The 25,266-nt window shown below is 38.6% G+C and overlaps 1 protein-coding gene, 1 long non-coding RNA gene and 1 pseudogene across 6 annotated transcripts in view; 1 reads left to right on the top strand and 2 right to left on the bottom strand.

Moving 5' to 3' along the window:
• The window catches only part of RPAP2 (RNA polymerase II associated protein 2), an 80,494-nt gene extending 76,795 nt beyond the window's left edge, over positions 1-3,699 (top strand). Inside the window, exon 12 of the mRNA XM_049111685.1 lies at positions 2,365-3,699. Coding sequence (XP_048967642.1) covers positions 2,365-2,377 — 13 coding nt within the window. The 3' untranslated portion in view covers positions 2,378-3,699. The remainder of the gene's footprint in view (positions 1-2,364) is intronic.
• The window catches only part of LOC112640875 (uncharacterized), a 93,148-nt gene that overhangs the window by 40,384 nt on the left and 27,498 nt on the right, over positions 1-25,266 (bottom strand). Inside the window, exons 5-6 of one of the 5 annotated variants that reach the window (XR_007411490.1) lie at positions 19,642-19,692; positions 277-1,183 (exon numbers count right to left, since the gene is read on the bottom strand). The exons of 1 other annotated variant lie outside the window; for it this stretch is intronic. This is a non-coding gene — a long non-coding RNA (uncharacterized LOC112640875). Of the gene's footprint in view, positions 1-276; positions 1,184-17,228; positions 19,530-19,579; positions 19,693-25,266 lie in introns of those variants that run through there. 3 more of the 5 variants (XR_003124315.3, XR_007411491.1, XR_007411489.1) reach the window with 3 other exon arrangements.
• LOC112640873 (39S ribosomal protein L45, mitochondrial-like) lies at positions 11,750-12,748 on the bottom strand (annotated as a pseudogene).

Genomic DNA, 25,266 nt, shown 5'->3' with positions numbered 1-25,266 from the left:
ACACAGCCCTCCCCTGGTCTCCCAGACTCTTGCCTCTTTCACAAATATCAGTGTCCCCTCCCTCATCCTGCCTTCCACATACCTCTCTCCCTTTCCTCCACTTCTCACTTCGTTCTCTCAGGTGCTTAGATAGGTATTGACTTAATGTTATGATTGAAGAAATTCAGCTGAAACTACAAGTGAGAACCTCCTAGGGAACATTTTCCCTTTAACTTTCAATTTCTTAAATTATACAAACTTGTAAAAATTAGACAATACAAAATTGCATATGGAATTTAGAAAAGGAAAAATCCCCTTCTCACTGTGCCTCCAATCCTGTCTACTTTGCGGAAACACATTTGATAGATACCATTCCATTTTTTGTAAAAACAAAACCAAAAAACTCTTCAAGCACATTTTTAAATATATGAGAAGGATATTTGAGAGAGGAATTTTGGCAGAGAAGAAAGAACAACATCTCTTTATTGAACATGCTCAAAAATTGAATGTAAGGAGTCAGTACTGTCAGTGCCTCCCAGTTTATACTCAGTGGCTTTTTCAAATGACCCTGCTCCCCTGAGGACCTTGTAAAACAAACGCTTTTATTCAGGGAATGAGTATAGTGAAGTTGGAGCTCTTTGTTTTATTGAGCTTCAGATACAGAAACTTGATAAAGAATGCCTTAACCAGAGGTCTTTCCAGATCTGCTTTAATAAATAGTACCATGTAAGAATCATTTTAATTAACATATTTGAAATGTGCATAAACAGATGTTGAAAGTCCTCAAAGTACTTGAACACCAGTAGATGTCTGAAGTGGACTTAACAGTACCTCTGTGATCACTGTTTACTTATCTAAACAGTGTAAATAATCAAAGGTAAACCTTTGTCCAGACTTTGTCAATATTATGAGATTCTGAATGAATTGAGCCCTCATACATAGTTTTCACTATAAGAAACAGATAGTTGTGAGTACGTAGATCAGGTTTTTTTTCTGCTTTGCATGATTTTTATTAATCATGAGTTCACTTGTATATAAAGACTAATGTCGGGATCCCTGGGTGGCACAGCGGTTTAGCACCTGCCTTTGGCCCAGGGCGTGATCCTGGAGACCGGGGATCGAATCCCACGTCGGGCTTCCGGTGCATGGAGCCTGCTTCTCCCTCTGCCTGTGTCTCTGCCTCTCTCTCTCTCTCACTGTGTGCCTATCATAAATAAAATAAAAAAAATTAAATTAAATTAAATTTAAAAAAAAACTAATGTCTAATATACTTGCTAATAGTAACTGAATATTGAAAAGGTTGTGTTAATATGTTTTCACTTGCAAATTAAAAAAATCCAGCTTTTCTTTTGCTGCTTAACAAATTACTCCAAAGACTTTGTTTTAAGCCACTACCAGTTTTTTAATCTCACATTTTCCATGAGTCAGGAATCTGAACACAGTTTAGCTTAGGGCCTGTAGCTCAGTCTCTCATGAGTGTGCAGTTAAGTTATTATAGTGTCCTCTGAAGGCCCAACTAGAGGAAGATCCCCTTATAAGGTCATTCTTATGGTTGTTGGCAGGATTTAGTTCCTCACAGGCTGGTGAATTCAGGGCCTCACTTTCTCACTGGCTGTTGTCCAAGGACCTCTACTTAGTGTACCTCATGCTTGTAAATGGAAGCCACAGCTTTTTTATAACTAATCTCAGAATTGACATCCCATTACTTTTTCTATAACCAGTTAGAAATTAATCACAGGTCCACCTCCCATTCAAGGGGAGAGGACTGAATAATGGCATGAATACCAGAGATAAGGATCATTGGTGGCCATCTTCAAAGCTGAATGGCAAAATTGTTAAGTAGTTTCCAGCTTCATATGTAGTATATTACACTGTCTTGGTAAGAGTCTTGAACTTCACACTAATTGAGGGCAGCCCAGAACCAATCCACAGGCCCACAGGATTGCTATTAAACCAACCAGTGGGGGCACCTGGGCAGTTCAGTGGTTGAGCATCCAGGTTAGGACCCCAGGGTCCTGGGATCAAGTTCTGTATCAGGCTCCCTGCAGGGAGCTGCCTTCTCCCTCTGCCTATGTCTGTGCCTCTCTGTCTCTCATGAATAAATAAAATATATATTTATTATTTATGTATTTATTCATTCATTCATTTATTTATGGCAAGGGATGGGGAGACAAGAGGATTTTCTTACTGAACTAGACTCATCAATCACAGCCTTCTCTCAAGCTGAAGGGGAGTTGGGTCTACTCCACATAAACTACTATTGCTATATAATGAGGGAAAATGCAATGTATATTGGGAAGACAACACAAGAGTGTTCCCAAAAGCTAGTAAAATAGCTTTTACTATTTTAGATGTTTTATTCAGACTGTCCTTTTTGCTTCACAGGTATAATCCATGAAGACCAAATAGAAGGTAGACTTCTATTCATCATTTCTGGAATTCTACCTACAATAATGTTCCAGTGGTGACTGTTAACTAGCTTTGTTCCAAGAAAGACCTTTACCTCCTTAGATTTCAGCCCCCTGCTTCCCAGTCCCTAACTGTACAGTGACTTCCCCTTGATTGAGGAGAACCATTATTCCAACCAGGATAACCAAGTCCCTGTATTCCCTAGCATTAAGACATAGTATTTTTATTTACTTGAAAATGAAAATTGAAGTCTTAAGTTGAAACTTTAATTTTAATGACCTCATTTTTTTCTGGATGATTGCAACCATCATATCAGTTGACAGAAACATTTAAGAACATTCCTATTTTGGCCTTGTACTCTAAACTCTAGATTCTAAGCAGCCAGAAAGAGGTCAACAAATACAACCTAAAATGAAGCCCTTTGGAAGTCTAGTCATTATTCTTTTAAAGAAACTGTTATAAAATGGTCCTGAGCAATGTAGTTTATTGTAGAAGTCCAAAACAGGAGTATCCCAGAATTTTCTGGACTCAAAGAAATAAACTATAGTTTGTTTTCAAAAGAGACAATTATTAGCATTTACACATTCAAACACTTACTAAATTTAACAAAAGTACAAGACTTGGGGTATGCATCTGACTCTTGGTTTCAGCTCACACACAGCTCATATAGTCTGCTTGAGATTTGCTCTCTCTCTCCATATGCCCCTCCCATTCCTGCTCTCTCTCTAAAGTAAAATCTTTTAGAAAATATATTGTAAAAAGAGCACAAGTAGGAGGCAGAGGCAAAGAGAGAGAGCAGTAGACTCTCTCCTCTGAGCAGAGAGACTGACATGTGGCTCAATCCCAAGACCCTGGGTCATGACCTGAGCCGAAGGCAGATGCTTAACCAACTGAGCCACTTAGGTGCCCCTCAAATAAATAAATCTTTAAAAATAAAACGAGGGGTGGAGGGGCCTTGGATGGCTTAGGTAAGCATCCAATTTGTTTCAGCTCAAGTCATGATCTCAAGCGTTGTGAGATTGAGCCCCATATTTGGCTCAGCATGAAGTCTGCTTGAGGTTCTCTTTCTCTCTCCCTTTCCCACTCGTGCACTTGCTCTCCACAATAAATCTTTAAAAATAAAAAAGTGGGGGATCCCTGGGTGGCTCAGTGGTTTAGCACCTGCCTTCAGCCCAGGGCATGATCCTGGAGACCCGGGATCGAGTCCCACTTTGGGCTCCCTGCATGGGGCCTGCTTCTCCCTCTGCCTGTGTCACTCTGCCTCTCTCTGTGTCTCTCATAAATAAATAAAATCTTTGAGAAAAATAAAAAGTGTAAGACTTGTACAATGAATACTATAAAACAGACATTAAAGAAGGTATAGAGATAGTCCATGTTTATGAATTAGAAGTTTTAATTAAGATGGTAGTCCTCCCCACATTGATATAGATCAATGCAATCCCTCTTAAAATCCCAGTAGGCTTTTTGAAATATTTTCAAGTCAATCCTAAAATTTCTAGGGAAATACAAAGGATTTCCAAAATAGCCAAAACAATTCTGAAAAATACTTCCTGATTTCAAAACTTACTACAAAGCTACGGTAATCAATACAATATGATACTCTTAGGCATGAAGTTAAGAGGTCAGCTGGGAAGATGGCTGAGTACAAGGGTGTTGAGCTTCCCTTATCCCGGGATACAAGTAGGTAATAGATCAGTATAAATAACCCAGAAGATGACCCGAAGCCTGGCAGAATAAACTTCACAACTAAATGGCAGAGAAGAGGCCACATCAAAGACAGTAGAAAGGGCAAAGACGTCTGCGAGCGAGGCAGACTAGAACCATCCACAGTAGGTAGGTAGCCAGTGGCACAAAGGACAGAAAACAGACTTTCACACCGGAGAGCCCATAAATGGAGAGGACGAATCTCCATAATACTTGCCTTTGAAAGTGAGAGGTGGCAAATTTCTTGAGGTCCTACAACCAGTGGGAGTTAAATGGCCAGAATTTTAAAATGAGCAGGGTCTTAAATGGCTGGTATTTTAAAATCAGTAGGCGGGATCCCTGGGTGGCGCAGCGGTTTGGCGCCTGCCTTTGGCCCAGGGCGCAATCCTGGAGACCCGGGATCGAATCCCACGTCGGGCTCCCGGTGCATGGAGCCTGCTTCTCCCTCTTCCTGTGTGTCTCTGCCTCTCTGTGTGTGTGTGTGACTATCATAAATAAATTAAAATTTAAAAAAAATTAAATAAATAAATAAATAAAATCAGTAGGCTCAGCTCCAGGAGAACCTAGAGGGTATCAGGATGCAACGCTCCTGCCCTTAAAGACTGTACAGATACAGCATGGAACCAGCAATTTGAAAAACACCAAGGATAGAGGGAAAGGAGAGTGATTTGTTCATCTTAGTGTGACCTCGAGAGAGGGATCACGGCAAGACCCCTTCAGGAACAAAGGAACTAGTGGGTGCCATTTTCCTCCATCCTCCACCCCCCATATAAACTACAGACACCTGCAGAAATCATTGCAGCATCAACACTTGTTACCTGTCTTAAACCAAGTCCCACACCCACACTTCTGCAGATCCACCTTCCCCAGTCACGGTCACCCCAGTTCAGTCACTGTGGGCCACCTCCCCCCAAAGACCAGTGGAAACCCCGCCAATGCTACATCTAATTGACATGTTGTACAGGAACTCCATTCTGGCAGGGGCAGGTCTCATTTCACTAGCAGACCACCACACACCTTGTTAAACACTGCCCACAATAGGCAAAGACAGCCTCTGCAGACAACTGGACTGAAGGGAAAAAAGAGGGCAAGATTCAATAGCAGAGCACACACAACACCCATAGGAGACAGTCCCTGAGACACCAGGCCCTGGAGAACAAGAGACACTGCACTACAAGGCACAACAGGACCTCTTCTAAAGAAGGCTATTACACTTAAGAGCAAGAGAAGGTGCTGACTTTCCTAACACAAAGAAATAGAAACAAGAAGTCAGACAAAACAAGGAGAGAAATAGCTCTCAAATGAAAAAATAGGACCAAACCACAGCAAGAGATTAAAGCAAAACAGATGGAAGTAATCTGCCTGATAGAGAATTTAAAGTAATGATAATAAAGATACACTGGACTTGACCCAAGAGTTGCGGATATCAGTGAGACCCTTAAGGACTAATCAGATCAACAACACAATAAATGAAATTAAAAAACACCTGATGGAGACAGAACATGAGAGACTCCTAACTCGGGGAAACGAACAAAGGGTGGTGGAAAGGGAGGTGGGCGGGGGTGGGGGTGGGGGTGACTGGGTGACGGGCACTGAGCCCCCCTCACTTGAGGGGATGAGCACTGGGTGTTATGCTATATGTTGGCAAATTGAACTCCAATAAATATAAATGAATAAATAAAAATACACCTGATGGAACATACAGCAGTCTAGATAAAGCAGAGAAAATTAAAATAATGACTTGGAAGACAGAGTCATGGAAAGTATCCAAGCAGAACAAAAGAGAAAATAAAATTATGCAGATTGAGAATAGTCTTAGAGAACTGTGACTCCATCAAATGTAATAACATTCACATTATAGGGATTTCAGAAGAGAGAGAAGGTAGGGGAGAAAATTTATTTGAGGAAATAATAACTGAAAAATTTCCTAATCTGAGGAAAGAAACAGATATCCACATCCAGGAGGCACAGAGATACACACACACACAATTCAACCCAAGGAATTCCACACCAGGACACATAGTAATTAAAATGGCACAAAAATAGCAAGAAAATAGTTTCAAAGCATCAAGAGAAAAGACACATATAAGGAAAACCCCATAAGGCTATCAGCAGCTTTTTCAGCAGAAACTGCAGGCCAGAACAGAATAGCAGGATATATTCAACATGCTAAAAGGGAAAAACCTATGGCCAATATCTAGCAAGGACATTGTTCAGAATATAAGGAGAGAACAAGAGTTTCTCAAACAAAAACTAAAGAAGTTCATGAGCACTAAACCAGCTCTATAAGAAATATTAAAGGAGACACTAAGTGGAAAGACCATAAGTTCAGAGTATAAAATGGAAAAAACAAAAGCAGTAACAAGTATTTCTGTAAAAATCAATCAAGGGATTCACAAAAGTATATAAAATATATACCACCATATATCTAAAATTTGTGGTAGGAGAAGAGTAAAGGATGGCTTGAACATAAGTGACCATCAACTACTGAATGCAGAAGATACTATACATCAACTTAATGGTAACCACAAATCAAAAACCAGTAACAAATATTAAAGAATAAAGAGAAAGGAATTCAAATATATCACTGAATGAAGCCAATAAATCGTGAAAGAGAACAAGGATTAGGAAAAAAATCTACAGAAACAACCACAAATAGGTAATAAAATGGCAATAAGTACATATCAATAATTACGTTGAATAACAATGACTAAATACTCCAAATCAAAAGACAGAGTGACAGAGTAGATTAAAAAAATAAGATCCATCTATATGCTACCTAGAAGACAGTCATTTCAGACTGAAAGACACCTGCAGATTGAAAGGAATTGGAGATACATTTATCATGCAAATGGAGGTCTAAAGAAAGGTGGAGTAGTAGTACTTATATCAGACTGAATAACCTTTAAAACAAAGACTAACAACAGATGAAGGACCCTATGTACTAAGAAAGGGGATAATCTAACAAAAGGATATAGTAATTATACATATTTATGCACCCAACATGGGAGCACCCAAATATATAACTGTTAGTAAGAAATACAAAGGAAAAAAAAAAAAAGAAATACAAAGGAAGTAATGGATAGTAATACAATCACAATAGGGACTATAATACCTCACTCATACCAATGGACAAACCAAACAAAATCAATAAGGAAACAATTACTTTGAATGACACACTGGACCAGACAGAGTTAACAGACATATTCAGAACCCTCCATCCTAAAATAACAGAACACACATTCTTTTCAAGTACATATAGGATGTTCTCCAGAAGAGATCACATGGTAGGCCATAAAACAAGTCTCAATGATAAGAGAAACAAAAATACAACAAAAATCCAAGTCATATCATGCATCTTTCTGACCACAACAGTATGGAAATCCATCACAAGAAAAAAAAAATCTGGAAATACAAATACATGGAGGTAAATAACATGCCTCTAAAAATGAATGGGTTGACCAAGAAATCAATGAGGAAATCAAAATTAAATTACATGTAAACAAATGAAAATGAAAACAACAGTCCAGAATCTTTGGGATGCAGCAAAAGTGGTTCTAAAACAGAAGTTTATAACAATATGAGCCTACCTTAAGAAGGAAGAAAAAAAAAGAAAAAAAAAAAAAAAAGAAGGAAGAAAAATCTCAAGCAAGCTAACCTTATACCTAAAAGGAGCTAGAAAAAAAAAAAAAAAAAAAGTAACCCCAAACCAGTAACAGGAAGAAAATAATAAAAGATTAGAGCAGGAACAAATCAGAAATTAAAACAACAATAGAACAAATCAATGAAACCAGGAGTTGGTTCTTTAAAGAAAAATCAACAAAATTAATTAATAAACCTTTAAGCCAAACTCCTAAAGAAGGGGGGGGGGGCTAAGTAAACAAAAATCACTATTGAAGTGGAGAAATAACCAACACTACAGAAATACAAACGATTGTAACAATATTATGAAAACCTATATGCCAAACAAAGTGGACAACTTAGAAGAAATGGATAAATTTCTAGAAACCTATAACCTACCAAAACTAAACCAAGACAAAATAAAAATTTGAACAGACCAATTACCAATAATTGAAATTGGTAATTGAAATTATTGCTTGAAATAAAGTAAAGTAAATTATTACTTGAAATTTAATCAAGTAATCAAAACGCTTTCAAAAAAACAAAAGTCCAGGACCAAATAGTCTCACAGGTAAATTCTACCAAACATTTAAGGAAGAGTTAATACTTTTTCCTTTCAAACTATTCCAAAAAATATTAGAGGAAGGAAAATTTCCAAATTCAGTCTATTAGGACAATATCACCTGATGCCAAAACCAGATAAAGATATCACCAAAAAAACAAACAAGCAAAAAGAACTATAGGCCAGTATCTCTCATGAATGTAGAGAGAACTATCCTATGATCCAATAATTGTACTACTAGGTATTTACCTAAAAAATACAAAAACAGTAATTCAAAGGAATATATGCACCCTTATGCTTATTGCAGCATTTACAATAGCCAAACTATGGAAGTAGCTCATGCGTCCATCCATAGATGAATGGATAAAGAACATGTGTATATGTGCATACACACACACACACACACACACACAGAGATGAATGGATAAAGAAAATGTGTATACATGCATACACATACACACACACACACACACACACACACACACACTGGAATATATTTTTCAACCATAAAAAAGGAATGAAATCTTGCCATTTGCAATGACATGGATAAGGCTAGACAGTATAATGCTAAGTGAATAAGTCAGAGAAAGAGAAATACTGTTTGATCTCACTCATAAGGGGAATTTAAGAAACAAAACAAATAAGAAAGACAAACCAAGAAACTGACACTTATCTATAGAGAATAAACTAATGGTTATCAGAGTAGAGGTGTGTTGATGGATGGATGAAATAGGTGATGGGAATTAAAAAGTACCTTTATCATGACCAAAAAAAAAAAAAAATCAGTGGAATAGAATTGAGACTCCATGAGTAAGCCCTCATATTTATGGTTAATTGATTTGCAATGCAGAAAGGAGAGTCTTTACAACAAATGGTGCTGGGATGTTTGGATATCAGATGCAAAAAACTATGAATGTAGACCTTACCTAATAGCATATGCAAAAATAAATTCAAAAGGGATCATAGACCTGTATGTCCGAGCTACAAGTATGTAACTTTTAGAGCAAACAGGAGAAACCTTAAATGACATTGGTTTACAATGAGAGTTCCTATATATGATACCAAACATACAATCCACAAAGGAACTTTGTTCAAAAGACTTCATTAAATAGAAGAAAAACGAAGACTTACAAACTTATTCTATGAGATCAGCATTACTCTGATACCAAAAATAAAACAGCAAAACTACAGGCCTGTATCTATGATGAACAAATACACAAAAATGCTCAAAAAATAATTAGCAAACCAGGATGCCTGTGTAGGTCAGTCAGTTAAGCTTCTGCCTTCAGCTCAGATCATGATCCCAGGGTCTTGGGATGGAGCCTGGAGTTGGGCTCCCTGCTCAGTTCAGAACCTGCTTCTCCCTCTCCCTCTATCCTCCTCCCTGCTTGTGCTTTTTCATTCACGCTCTCAAAATCTTTAAAAAGTATATATTAGGAAACCAAAATCAACAATACCTTTAAAAAGTTGTTCACAATAATCAAGTAAGATTTATTCTAAGGATGCAAAGGTGGTTCAATATTTGCAAATCAACATGATATATCACATTAATAAGAGAAAGGATAAAAACCATATGATCATCTCAATAGATGCAGGAAAAGCATTTGAAAAAGTACATCACCCATTCATGAAAAAAACCCTCAACAAAGAGGGTTTAGAGGGAATATACCTAAACATAATAAAGGCCATGTATGAAAACCCACAGCTAATATCACACTCAGTGGTGAAAACAGTTTTTCCTCTGAGGTCAAGAACAAGACAAGGATGTCCACTCTCTCACCACTTCTGTTCAACATAGTACTGGAAGTCCCAGCTGCAGCAACTGAAAGCATAGATAAAAGGCATCCAAATTGGTAAGGAAGAAGTAAAACTGTCACTCTTTGCAGAAGACATGATACTATATCTAGATAACCATAAAGATGCCATTTAAAAAAACTATTAGAACTGATAAATGAATTCAATAAAGTTGCAGACACAAAATTTATAGAAATCTATTGCATTTCTCTACACTGATAATGAAGTAGCAGAAAGAAAAATTAAGATAACAATCCCATTTATGATTACATCAAAAAGGAATAAAATATCTATTGGTCTTTAACCTCCTCCTTGGTTAAAGAGGTAAAAGACCTGTACTCTGAAAATTATAAAACACTGATGAAAGGAACTAAAGACCACACAAATTGGAAAGACATTCCATACTCATGGTTTGGAAGAATTTATATTATTAAAATGTCCATACTGCCCAAAACAATATAGAGATTCAATGAAATCCCTATGAAAATACCAATAGCATTTTTTACAGAACTAGAACAAATAATCTTAAAATTTGTATTGAACCACAAAGGCCCCAAATAGTCAATACAGTCTTGAGAAAGAAGAACAAAGCTGAAGGTATCATAATTTCAGAATCAAGATTTACTAAAGCTATAGTAATCCAAAGAGCATATGGTATTGGCACAAAAACACAAAGAATTCAGTGGAACAGAATAGCCCAAAAATAAACCCATGCTTAGATGGCTAATTAATCTACAACAAAGGAGGCAAGAATATATAATGGAGAAAGGACAATCATTTCAATAGTGGCGCTAGGAAAACTGGATAGCTGCATGCAGAAGAGTGAAACTGGACCACTTTCTCAGCCATACACATATTAAACTCAAAATGGGCTAACTACCTAAATGTGAGCCCTAAAAGCATGAAACCCCTAGAAGAAAACATAGGCAGTAATCTCTGACATCAGCCTTAGCAACTTTTTCTAGCTATGTCACCTCAGGCAATGGGAACAAAAACAAAAATAAACTATTGGCTATCCCAAAATAAAAGGCTTTTGCACAGCAAAGGAAACAAAATGAAAAGGCAACCTACTGAATGGGAGAGGATATCTGCAAAGGATAGATCTATAAGGGGTTAATATCCAAAGTATATATTTTTTGAAGGATAAATGATTTCTTTGGACTTACATTCCTCTATGAAATACAAATGCTGATTAGGTGAGTCAGTATGTGAGAAAAGATCTTGAATCTTCAATGAACATGCATTATTTTTCCCAAGTCTGGATTTCTTGGAAGCCACATAATTCACAGTTCAGCCCATCTTCCAATTCTGCTCTCTGAAGGCTGGTCTCCTTCTAGCCTAAGCTGGGGAGAGGTACATAACCCACCCCAGTGTGTCCAATACCCTGACAGTGTTTTATTTCAAACTCTGATCCCTGCCTATAATTAAAAAGAAAATTCTGCCAGTTTGCTCCTGACGGTCTCTGCTACAGGAAAAATAGATTATCTGAAACATACTTTCGTTGAGACTCAAAAGCTAGATATACAATTTAAATAGGAAGAAGTGGGCTTATGGCTGTATGTATCAGCCAGCCACCCACCTGGACCCAGCCATCAGCTGTGGTTGTGGAAGAGACAGCTGGAAACATCCAAGCAGGAGAGGAAAGGACAAACATAGATGCTTCTACAGCATGATGGAGAGATGACTGACTTCACAGCTTCCAGACTCCACAGCATCCAGCCACCTCATCACCATGCTTCACATCCCAGGAGTCATTTATGCCACCAGGATAACTAAAGTTTATGGGCCTCTCCTTGTGGCTCTTCATAGTCTTCGACAGGGTTTCAGCTGGGGCCCAGGGATCATCATCATCTTAAGGATGGGCTGCTTGTGGGGTGCCCATGGAGGGGTGATCTTGCCATGCATTCTCCAGCTCCCATAGGGATTTACCAGGTGCTTTTCAAACACAACATACTCCAGGACATCCCTGGGCACATCTTCCTGTCCATACATTAGCCGGCCAAACCGGTCATAGATGGCCAGAGTCTGTCGAGTGTGCTTGCGGACAGTGACCTGGCTGTATATGTTGCCCTGGTTCAGCAGATTCGAACAGCAAACCTGAACCACCTGGGGTGGCTCTAAAGATTCTACGAAGCTCCAGTGGACCATCTTATACTTGATGTCCCAGACCATGTCTGGAAAACAGTTTTCAGTTACCAAGGTATGAAGCCGGTCATGGTCTGAGTTGTTTAGACAAAGGTGAGCTTCAATAAAAATATCCTTAGCTTTTTCGGGGAAGTCCTTTATTTTAAAATTAGGATCATGTTCTCTTATCTTCCGGATTGACAACTGTGATGCCACCTTCTTCTTCAGTTGTTCGCTTCTCTGTGCCAGTCCTTCCTTTGCAAGAGATGACAAGCGAGCATCACCTCTGGAGGAACATAGGCATCAAAGATACCAGCTGTACAGGCCAGATGTAGTGGATGCTCCAAACTTTCTGGAGGAATGACCAGTCCTGATTTCCGGGCATATTTCATAAACTCCTTTTCTGATTTGTATTTGGGTTCATAAGTAGGAGGTGTGAAACGTTTTTTAGTTCTCGCTGGAACTACAACTGTGGACTGAGTCACCAGGACAGGCTTCCAAGACCACTAAGGCTTTGGATAAATAATACAAACCCCGCAGTGTGGGGGCTGCCATTTTGTTCCCGCAAAGACCGCTCTATCCAAAGTATATTAAGAACTTAACACAACTAAGCACCAAAACAAAACAAATTCCAATTAAAAATGGGCAAAGGAACTACTTGGTATTTACCCCAAAGATACAGATGTAGTGAGATGATGAGACACCTGCACTCCAATGCTTATAGCAGCAATGTCCACAATAGCCAAATTGTGGAAGGAGTCATGATGTCCTTTGACAAATGAATGGGTAAAGAAGATGTGAGGTATATATACATGTATGATGTGATACATATATATATATATATAATGATCTATTATATATTGTGTATATATATACATATATATATACACACACAATGGTCTATTATTCAGCCATCAGAAAGGATGAATACCTATCATTTACTTTAGCATGGATGGAACTGCAAGGTGTTATACTGAGTGAACTAAGTCACTCAGTTTCACTCATATGTGGAATATAAGAAATAGTGAAAGGGACCATAAGGGACTAGAACTCTCCTGGGGGCAGTGATGTATTATCAAGTAGATGGGAGGGAAACTGGGGAAAAATTAGAGAGGAAGACAAACCATGAGAAACTTCTAACTCTGGGAATAAACAAAGGGTTGCAAAAGGTGAGGTGGGTGGGGGGATAGGGTAACTAGGTGATGGGCACTAAGGAGGGCACATGATGAGATGAGCACTGGGTGTTACACTATATGTTGGCAAATTGAATTTAAATACAATATTAAAATGAAATAAAATAAAATGCACAAAGGAAATGCACACCAAAAACACCCCAAATAATCCAGTTAAAAAATGGGCAGAAGACATGAACAGACATTTCTCCAAAAGACATACAGATGGCCAAAAGACACATGAAAAGATGCTCAACAGCACTCATCATCAGCAACAAGCAAATCAAAACCACAATAAGGTATCACTTTGCACCTGTCAGACTGGCTAAAATAAAAAAAAAAACAAGAAGCAAGTGTTGGCATGGATGTGGAGCGCAACAGTGTTCCACTGCTGGTAGGAATGCAAACTGGTGCAGCCACTGTAAAAACCAATATAGAGGTTCCTCAAAATATGAAAAATAGAACTACCATATGATCCAGTAATTGTACTACTATTTACCCAAGGAATATGAAAATACTAATGCAAAAAAATATATATACAACCCTATGTTTACTGCAGTATTATTTACAATAGCCAATCTATGGAAGCAACCCAAGTGTCCATCCATAGATGAATAGGTAAAGAAGAGGTGGTGATTGTGTATATAGTATGTGTGTGTCACACACACACACACACACACACACAATGGTATATTACTCAGCCATCAAAAAGAATAAAATCTTGCAATTTGCAATAACATGGACAGATTTAGCAAATAAAATGCTAAGTGAAATAAGTCAGTCAGGGAAAGACAAATTCCATGATTTCACTCATATGTAGAATTTAAGAAACATGAAGAAAAAAAAGAGACAAACCAAAAAATAGACTCTTAACTATACAGAACAAACAGAGGAACAGAAGGGAAAGGGGGGATGGTAAAATAGGTGAAAGGAATTAAGAGTACACTTATCATGAGCATGGAGTAATGTACAAAATTGTTGTATCACTATATTCTAGACCTGAAACTAATATAACACTGTATGTTAATTATACTGGAATTAATTTTTTTTTAGATTTCATTTATTTATTCATGAGAGACACACACAGAGAGAGAGAGAGAGAGAGAGAAAGAGACAGAGACAGAGACACAGGCAGAGCGAGAAGCAGGCTCCACGCAGGGAACCCGACGTGGGACTCGATCCCAGTACTCCAGGATCATGCCCTGGGCGGAAGGCAGCGCTAAACCACTGAGCCACCGGGGCTTCCCGAATTAAAATATTTTTTAAAAGTAGGCAGAGGGGTGGGATCTCTGGGTGGCGCAGCGGTTTAGTGCCTGCCTTTGGCCCAGGGCGTGATCCTGGAGACCCGGGATCAAATCCCACATTGGGCTCCCGGTGCATGGAGCCTGCTTCTCCCTCTGCCTATGTCTCTGCCTCTCTCTCTCTCTCTCTATCATAAATAAATAAAAATTTAAAAAATTTTAAAAAAAAGTAGACAGAGGGGTGCACAGTAGGTTAATATCCAATTCTTGGTTTTGGCTCAGGTCATGACCTCTCCTGAGATGGACCCCCACATCTAACTCCACAATCAGTGCAGAGTCTACTTGAGATTCTTTCTCCCTTGCTAATAAAATTTTTAAAAAAATAAAATAAAAATGGGCAGAGGACCTGAAGAGACATTTTTCAAAGATAACAGATGGCAACAGATACATGAAAAAATGCTCAACAGTACTAATTATCAAGGAAATGCATATCAAAGCCATAATGAGCTATCACCTCAAACTAGTATAGAATCAAAAAGACAAGAATTACAACTGTAAGCAAGGATGTGAAGAAGACAGCCCTTGTGCTTTGCTGGTGGGAATGTAAATTGGTTCAGCTACTATGGAAAACAGTATGGAGCTGTATCAGAAAATTAAAAATAGAAATACGATTCAGTAAACCTACTAATGGGAATTTACCCAAAGAAAACAAAAATACTAATTCAAAAAGATATATGCACCCCTATGCTTACTGCAGCACTATTTACAATAGCCAAGATATGGAAGCAACCTAGTGTTCATCAGCAGATGGATAAAGAAGATGTGGTATATATACACACACATGCACACACACATACAATGAATTATTACTCAACCATAAAAAAGAAAAATCTTGCCATCTGTGCCAACGTGGATGGACCTAGAGATATTATTCTAAGTGAAATCAAATGCCATGTGATTTCTCTTACATCTGGAATCTAAAAAATAAAACAAATTAAGAGGACTTTTAAATAGAGTGATCAAACTGGTGGTTGCCAGAGGGGAGGTGTGTGGAGAGATGGGCAAATAGATGAAGGGGATTAAGAGGTACAAACTTCCAGTTATAAAATAAATGTCATGGAGATGAAAAATACAACATAGGGAATATAGTCAGTACTATTTTAATAATGCTGTATGTTGACAGATGGTGACTACATTTAAAATGAGCACTAATGTATGAAATTGTTGAATTAATATGTTGTACAACTGAAACTATTAACATTATATGTTAGTCATACATCAATGGGGAAAAACAGACAAGAAATAACACGTGTTGGTGAGGATGAAAGAAAAGGAAACCCTAGTGCACTGTGGTGGGAATGTAAATTGGTGCAGCCATTGTGGAAAACAGTTTGGAGGTTTCTCAAAAAAAATTGAAGTAGAACTACCATATGATCCTGTAAATTCCACTTCTGGGTATTTATCCAAAGGAAACAGAAACCCTAATTCTAAAAGCTATCTGCACCCCCATTTTCACTGCAGCATTATTTATAATAGCCAAGATATGGGAACAACATAATTGTCCATTGACAAATTAAAAGATAATGTGGCATATATACACAACAGAGTATTACATATGCATAAAAAAGGATAAGATCGTGCCATTTGAGACAACATGGATGGACCTAGAAGATACTATGCTAACTGAAATAAGTCAGACAAAGACAAATACCATATGATCTCATTTGTATGTGCAATTTACAAATAAAAGTTTTAGAATATTTAAAAACCAAGCTCAAAGATACAGAGAACAGAGGAGTGGTTTCAAGGGGAGGTGGATGAGACCAGTAAAAGGAGACTAAAGGCACCAATTTCTAGTAATAAAATAAGTCCTGGGGACTTAAATATCCTGGGAACTCTTTCTTTTTCTCTCTTGCTCTTTAAAATAAAATAAAATAAAATCTTTAAAAAAATAAAGAAAAACTGGAGTTTAAATAATAATAAACCAATACAGTTTCTTAGTTTTAACAAATGTACCACGGAAATGCAAAATGTAAATAATGGGGGAAATTGGATGAGGGGTATGTGGCAACCCCGTACTTCTCTACAACTTGGTTAATCTATAATTATTTCAAAATAAAAAGTTTATTAAAAAGTACCAGCAGGGGATCTCTGGGTGGCTCAGTGGTTTGGCGCCTGCCTTTGGCCCAGGGCACGATCCTGGAGTCCTGGGATCAAGTCCCACATCGGGCTCCCAGCGTGGAGCCTGCTTCTCCCTCCTCCTGTGTCTCTGCCTCTCTGTCTCTCTCTCTTTCTCTCTATCCTGAGTAATAAATAAATAAATAAATCTTAAAAAAAAAAAAAAAAAGTACCAGCTGACCAGGAGAAGAGATGCAAGGACAAGAAAGGCATTGCCCTCAGAATCTTCTGCCTTCCTATAGGAGGGAGCCATGATGAGGATAAACGCCTTGAAGGAACACACGCACCCTAGTTTGCCTGGGACAGTCCCTAGTTTATACCCATTATCTCAGCATCATCATTAATTACAAAGCACCCCCTTTTACTTCTAAAAGTATTCTGATTTTGACATTAAATTTTACGGTCACACCACCTAAAACCACGGAGCCTACTGCAGTGGTCAGAAATAAGAGGGAACATTGTGATAGCAGGACAGGATGGAAGGGGGTTAAGAAGTGGAAATTGGGGGATAGGAAGGAAGAGGTATGGCCCAGACAGGGGCGGCCTCAAGAGGAAGGGCCCAGAGGCAAGTAAGACCCAAGGTGTATTCTTTTTAAGACACAGAAGTCTGAAGTTGGAGAAAAACAGCAAACATGATTAAGATGATGGGGTCAACTAGGGTTGGGAACACATTAAAAGGACTAGAACTCTCCTGGAGCAGTAATGTATTATCAAGTAGATGGGAGGGAAAGCGACTATACCACCCTACACGTGACAAATCAATTTTCTTGAGAAAGATCCCTTTTTCCCCCTTATCTATTCTTCCCTAACCTTTCCTATACATTCTCTAGGCCCTTGATATATACTGAGCTCCAGCTCACCAAAGCTCACTCTCGAAGGTACTGTGAGATCCCTCCATACACTGCTACTGCCCTCAATGTATACAATGTATACAAGATTTGCAGCTGCTTCCCCAGCCTTGGGTGTCTGACCCAAACTGTGGTTCAGTCATATGCTCTGCTGACTCAGAGCCCACAGCTCTTCTCCACAACACCACTCCTTGACCCCCATGTGGCATTCTTTGCTACTGAAGTAAAGGGTCACCTTCAATAAAGCATAACCCCCAAGTCTTCTTGTGAACTCCAGATTTCAGAGAACAGGAAAAAATGTTTTACAAAAACCCTGTTGCTCTTTCAGGGAAGAAGACTTGCATTCTAAATAGTTTTACTATGAAAAGTAAACTGTGATTCAGTTTCACTTTCTATTTAAATACTTCAGGAACTAATACACATGCTATTATTTTCAGAGAATGATGACTTTATTTTTTTTTTTTAATCTTGTCCTTTGAATCATTTCATTCCCATGTGATTCTCAAACACTTAAAAATCCCAAAAATCCCACCAACTTAATATACTTAGTGGAGTCTCTTTCCGGGATTATTTAGCATCTTCTGCTTATAGTCATGTCCAAAACCCAGTAGATCTTCCTACTCCTAAAGATTTGCCTAGACCAAATTAAGTGATACCACTCTGAAATCTGAAGGTCTTTAATAGCTGCACACCATATGCGCTAGTAGAAAAACATGAGGAAGAATGTCTACAAGCTCATCTCTCCTGGGCTGTGGGTAGAGTAGGGAGCAGGGGGTACTTTCATCTGCAGTGTGCCTAGGAGGCTTGAGTAAGGTTGGGCCAGGATTCTGGGGCCTCTCCTGCCCGGGGCCGTCCTAACTTCGGCCCAGCCTGGAGGCTAAGAGGTGTGGACCCATGGCTGGCTAGGGATGCCCTGTAAGGCCGCTGATAAAATTCTCTGATGAAATTTGTTCTTCCTCAATGAAACATGCTTTCTCTGGGGATTCCTATGTCCATTTCCAAAGTAAAGTAGCAGGACAGGAACTTTCATAAAATCTGAGCCATCTAGCTCTCTGCTCTCTAAAATTTTCAAGTCTTTGCATGTCCTTCCCTCAGCAAAAACGCTCATATTTTAGAGAACTTACTGCCAATGAAGTAACTGGGAGGTGGAATTGGACAAACACATTCTGTTCTTCGTTGGTATGAGAGCACCTACATTGAGCCATTCCCTTTAAAGGAGCAGGCCTCACTTCTGGGGCCTGTGGAGAGAAGCCCACTCCAAGGTGTTAGTTTGCAGTTGGCTTCCCAGCACCTTCGCAGTCATAACCAAAGCAAAGGAGAATATTGCATGACTTCAGAAGAAAGCCGGCCACCTTGCAACATCTTCAGGAAATTCTGCACTCCCCTAGGGCTTGCAAAACTCCCTATGTCTTGCAGACCAAAGGCAAGATCTCAGTCACCTAGCTCTAGTTTGCATAATTAAAGAAAGTGGAAGCTGGTTATTTTCTGAGTGACCCTTGGCCCAACCAAGCTCACAGGGCCTGTGACAGAAATAAGATAGCAATAAAATGAACTACTGTAGCAGTGGAAACTCGTACTATCTACACTAGCAGGAAAAGCCAGGCCCCTGGATATTCACCTGATTCCTTAACCTGCAAGGGTCACCTGGCCAAAACAGTATCCACTGAAGGTACTATAATGTTATTCTTTTGAAGATGGCACACACAACTTCATGTAATTTCATGTTATAATCTGTAAGACTTCTGGTTGAAAGAATTTACTAAAATCTTCTATAATATCTTTTATCTTCCTTTTTGATGTGGAAAAGCATCGCCTGAGATCTGTTAATTTGCTATCATGTCTTTACCTCTTTCTGCTCCTTCTTCCCTTGTCCTATTAACACATTATCCAACTTTGCCTAAAAAAAATTAGAGAAGTTAAAAAAAAGACACAGAAGTTTAGAGCCACCTCCAGTATAGCCACACAGGGGGAGAGAAAGTCCACCTTCAAAGCAAGCACAGCAGCTGTACCTCTTCCACATTGGGCATCCAGACAGATTTCCTTTGTACAGAGTCTTGCTACTAGAGGAAAAAAAAAATTTTTTTGAAAATCACTGAGTTACTCTAAATGTCCTTACTTTAAAGAAGCAAATTCAAGACAGGTTTACTTGGCAGGAGGTCACTTTTAGCAGAGCAACTGCTAGAAAGCAGGCCTCAATTTCCTTGTCCGTGGCAAAAAAAAAAAAAAAAAAAAAAAAAGCCCAATTAGTTTAGGAAAGACCGAGGGAGCTCCACATGGGCCTCTTTCAATCAAAAGCCACCTGGGATTAGGGCGGCCACCCTGTCTGCAGGAGCTAAACTAAGATCCCTCCGCCCCCACCCCCACTTCCGTTGCAGAACAAGGGTCACTGCTACAGGGAGAGCTGAACCTGTGGACTGGGTTCTGGTTTGAGTCAGAGCACGATTTGGTTTTAAGGCCCAGAATTTTTTGTTTGGATCTTTTAGCCTTGATTAAGGGTTCAGAGACATGGGGCCACCTAGCAGCCCTTGGCTTTCCAGAGTCTAGGAAAACAGCTCAGTCGCATTAGGAGTTTCCCAGAGAAAACTAGGACAGAGAAGGAATATTTACTAAGTGGGAGAGGAAGCTACTGTTGAAGACCTTTCTAATCCACCTCTATAAGGTTCACTTCAATAAAACCAGTAAACATACCTATCACAACTTTGTTCCCCCTGTGAGTAAAGCCTTGAATTTTTTTGTGAAAAGTGACACAGCAAGCAAGCTAGCTTGCTCATTTTAGCATGGCTGAGGAGATCTACAGAAGTGGGGTCCTGGGTCATTCTTGGGGTGGAAATAATAAATTCAACATTAATATGATGATGGTCTATGAAAGTTTCTGGATTTTTTTTTTTTTTTTTTTTTAAGGAATATATGAAATGTACTGGCTGGATAAAGCCACAGTTTTCATCCTGTTCAGCTCTGGGTCCTGGGAGGGAGGATAGTGGGGTGGGGGTGGCGGGGTGGTTAAGTACAGGATAGGCAGGCCTGACCTGGCAGCCTGAGTTTTGTAGCATCTAGGCAGTTTGGAGTCTTTGAGTCTCCCCTGAAATCCCCTCCCCGACCACACAGCCTGCATTCCTGGGGAATGTCCTAACATCTGCCTGAGGCTTCAGAACCATGCATTCATTTTTCAACCAAAATTTATTGAGCACTCACCTTAGGCTAGGCCTTCCAGTCTGGGACCACTAATTAAGTGCCCCCCAAAGAGCTCTGCACAGTTTCTTGAATAGGCATGGAGGACTGTATCCTGCTGACTCCTGTGCTCCCCATAGTAGCTTATGGTTAGCCTGTGCTATAAAGCATTCAGTTAACCACGCACACAGGGGAAAAGCTGGGATTTGCAGCCAGACTGACCCAGCTGAAATCCTAACATCGGGGCAATTGGCAATAACCAGCTGCTTAATCTTGAGGAGGTGGTTCAAATTCTCTGCATCTCAGCTTCTTTAGATGAAAATGGAGGATAAGAAAATACATTCCTTACAGGGTTATTTGTTTAATGGGACATAAAGACATATTAGGTAAATACATAGGGGCCACCAATAATACTAGGGTTTTTTTTTTAAGATTCAGCACAATTTTTATTTTAATATATTTCAGAGTAATGTCTGTACATAATTACAAAAGTAACACATAACTCTTACTCTGTACAAGGCACTATTCCAAACACTTTACACAGATTAAACTAGTTCATTCTAACAACAACCTTCTGAGGTAAGTATGACTACCTGGTGTTCAACAAATGATGTAACTGAGGTACAAAGACATTGAGTGACTTACTTAAAGTCACATAGCTAGCCTGTGGTATGACCTGGCTTCAAGTCATGTCCATATACATACAGTTCAATAATTCAAAAAATTCTGTAAGATTTGTTATGAAAAGCAGCCGCTCTGCATTTCCTTCCCAGGCATTCCCACTCTCTATATAATCAAGGCTTATAGAAGACAAGGATTTAAATTGCTTTCACCATTACTGGAAACCACCATATACCATTCATACACCACCCTTCCCCTCTTCCATCCTTTCAGTAACAATTGTTAGTTAGATGTAGTGTTTACATCATTATCACTTATAATACTATTATAGGCAACCTCTGCAGTGTTCCATCATTCTCTTTCTTCCCTATACAACTAGTAACTAGAGTTAATCCCTGTCTTATTAGTTGGCTGAATTTCTATGCACCTTCCCCTAATCCATCACCAAACTCTCCGTGTTCATCTCCTCTCCATTTATTCAAACACATCCATCAGAAGTCCTTCCATCCCTTGAACACACCTTTCCCAGAGAGTCTTTCTGCTCCAATCGACACTGGACGCTTCTAGTCCTCCCCTACAGCCATATCTCGGGAACTCCTTTCATCATCCCTGGAATCACTTTCACTTCTTTCTTAGGCCAGTTCACCTAGATCCTTTACATTTTTATGAAGTTGAATTTCTCAATTTTTTTTTTTTTTTTTTTAGTTTGTGGCTCTTGTATCCTATTAAAGAGATCTTTCCTACTGTGAAATAGTGAGATTTTCCTAAGATTTCTCCTAGAAGTTTTATAATTTTAGCCTTTATGTTTAGGTCTGGGATCCATTTTTAGATGCATTTTGTGTATAGTGTGAAGTAAGAGTTGAGGTTCTTTTTTTTTTTTTTTTAAGATTTTATTTATTTATTCATGAGAGACACACAGAGAGAGGCAGAGACATAGGCAGAGAGAGAAGCAGGCTCCATGCAGGGAGCCTATGTGGGACTAGATCCTGGGACTCCAGGATCACGCCCTGAGCCAACCGCAGGTGCTCAACTGCTGAGCCACCCAGGCATCCCAAGAGTTGCGGTTCTTTATCTCAAAATAGATATCCACTTGATCCAGCACCATGTCTTTAAAAAAAAAACTGTCCTTTTCCCCATTGAAACACTTTGGTCTCTTTGTCAAAAAAAAAAAAAAAAAAAAAAGAAAAAGCTATTTATGTGTTGGTTTATATCTAAACTCTCTATCATCTTCTATTACCCCTTACATATGTATTTATGCTAGAATGTCTTGATAACTGAAACTTTATAGTGAGTCTTCAAATTAAGTAGTATGAGACTTGTTTCCAACTCTGTTCTTTTCAAATTTGTTTTGGTCACTCGAGGTTCTTTGCATTACTCCATACGTTTTAGAATCAGTTTGATAGTGATTGCACTGAATCTACAGATCAATTTGGGGAAACTGTCATCTTTTTTTTTTTTAAGAGAGAAAGGGGCAGAGGTGGGGGAGGGGCAGAGGGAGAGAGAATCTTAAGCAGGCTCCATGTCCAGTGTGGAGCCCCACACAGGACTCGATCTCACAACCCTGAGATGATGACCTGAGCCGAACACAAGAGATGGACACTTGACAAACTGAGCTATAAAGGTGCCCCCTGGAGAAACTGACATCTTAACAACATTAAGTCTTCCAGTCCACAAACATGGCAATTCTCTCCATTCATGTAGGTCTCCTCCAACACAGCAATGTTTAGTAGTTTTTAGTCTACTAATCTCAAACAAATCTTGTAAAATGTCCCTGAATACTTCATGTGTTCTCCGTTTGTTTCTTTAAAAACAGACTTTATTTTTTAGAACAGTTTTAGGTTCACAGCAAAATCTAAGTATAGAGAGTTTTCATGTAACTCCGGTTCCCCCAAACCCCCAACTAGGGTGTTTTTCATGCTATTGTAAGTGATATTTTTATTTTTAAAAACAGTTCAAGTTTTTTTTAAAAAGTTATTTATTTAAGTAATCTCGGCACCCAACATGGGGCTCCAACTCAAGACTCTGAGATCAAGAGTTGCAAACTTTATGACTAAGCTAGCCAGGTGCCCCCTACAAGTGGTGTTTTTAAAATCCCATTTCAAAATTATTCATTGCTAGTATACAGGGGGAAAAAATTAAACATTAGCCTTGTACCCTGTGAACTTGCTGATCTACTTATTAGTCCCAGTAGTTTTTCTGTAGAATCCTTGGGATTTTCTAAATACTCATTCATGTCATCTCCAAATAAGTATTATTTTACTTCTTTTTTGCCAATCTGTATGTCTCACCTTACTGCCCTGGCTAGAGACTTCAGAAGAATATTAAATATAAGTGGTGAAAGATGACATCCTTAGATCCTAGAGGGAAAATATTCAGGGAAAAATTTCACCATTAAGTATAACCTCCATTGTAGGTTTTCACGGAGGCCCTTTACCAGGTTGATGAAGTTCCCAGGTATTCACAGCTTACTGAGAGGTTTGTGTCTTTTTAAATCATAAACGTTAAATTTTGCCAAAGGCTTTTTAAAAAATATTTATTTATTTGAGACAGAGAGAGAGTGGGGAGGGGCAGAGGGAGAGGCAGAGAAATACTCAAGCCGACTCCCCACTGAGTCTGGATCCTGGGCTCAATCCCAGGACCCTGAGATCATGACCTAAGCCAAAATTAAGAGTGCTGCTCAACCAACTGAGCCAAAGGCTTTTGATGCATCTATGGAGATGATATTCTCTTCATTTCTATTAATGTTGTAAGTAACACTTGTTGGTATTTAAATATTAAATTAACCTTGTATTCCTGGGATAAGCCCCACTGAATCAGGATGTATTTTCTTTAGTATTTATTTTTCTAGTAATTTGTTAAGGTTTTTACTTTGATCATGAGGGATATTGGTTTGTAATTTTTTTTCTTGTAATGTCTCTTTATGGTTTCAAAATCAAAATAATATTGGCCTCATAAAATGGGCTGGAAAGTGTACTATCCAATTTTACTTTCTGAAAGTTCTGCATAGCTAAAGGATTGGTATTATTTCACCCTAAATGTTTGATAGAATTCACCAGTGACACCATCAAGGTCTGGGAGTTTTCTTTGTGGAAAAAATTATTATTAATATGAATTTAATTGCTTTTGTTGATATACTGATATTCAGGAATATTTCTCCCTGAGTCAGTGTTGGAAATTTGTGTTTTCCAATGTGTGTTCCATTTCATCTAAGTTTTCAAATGTATTTGCATAGTTATTCATATCCTTTTATTATTCCCTTAATGTAGGATTTTTGTACTGTTTTCTCTTTTCCCAGATCTTGACAATTTGTGTCTTTTTTCTTGATCATTCAATTTTGGATGTTATCAATTTTATTGATTTTTAAAAATCAAATTTCTTGTTTCATCGATTTCTCATTTTTCTATTTTTTGGTTCATTATTCTCTGATCTTTATAATTTCCTTTCATCTACTTCCTTTGAGTTCAAATTGCTCCTCTGCCCCTAGCTTCCTAAGGTGGAAGACTAGATCATAGGTTTCAGACTTACCTTTGTTTCAAAGATAAGCTATAAATTTTCTTCTTAAGGACTGACTTAGCAGCATCCCATGAATTTTGAAAATGTTCTTTTTCATTCAAAATATTTAGAAATTTCCTTTGTGATTTCTAACTTTACATTTTTCCCAAATATCTGTTTTTAATTTCATTCCATTCTTATTAGAGGGCATACTCTGTATGATTTCAGTTGTTTTACACTTACTGAGACTTGTCTTAGGGCTCATAATTTGGTGAATGTTTCACATGCACTTGGAAGAAATGTGTATTCTGCTATTGTTAGGTAAAGTATTTTGTGTCAATTAGGTCAAATTG

The sequence above is a fragment of the Canis lupus genome, chromosome 6, assembly GCF_003254725.2.
Source record: "Canis lupus dingo isolate Sandy chromosome 6, ASM325472v2, whole genome shotgun sequence".
NCBI classification, from domain to species: Eukaryota; Metazoa; Chordata; class Mammalia; order Carnivora; family Canidae; genus Canis; species Canis lupus.
Note: the sequence above shows the minus strand (reverse complement) of the source record. Positions and strands in the feature narration are given on the sequence as shown.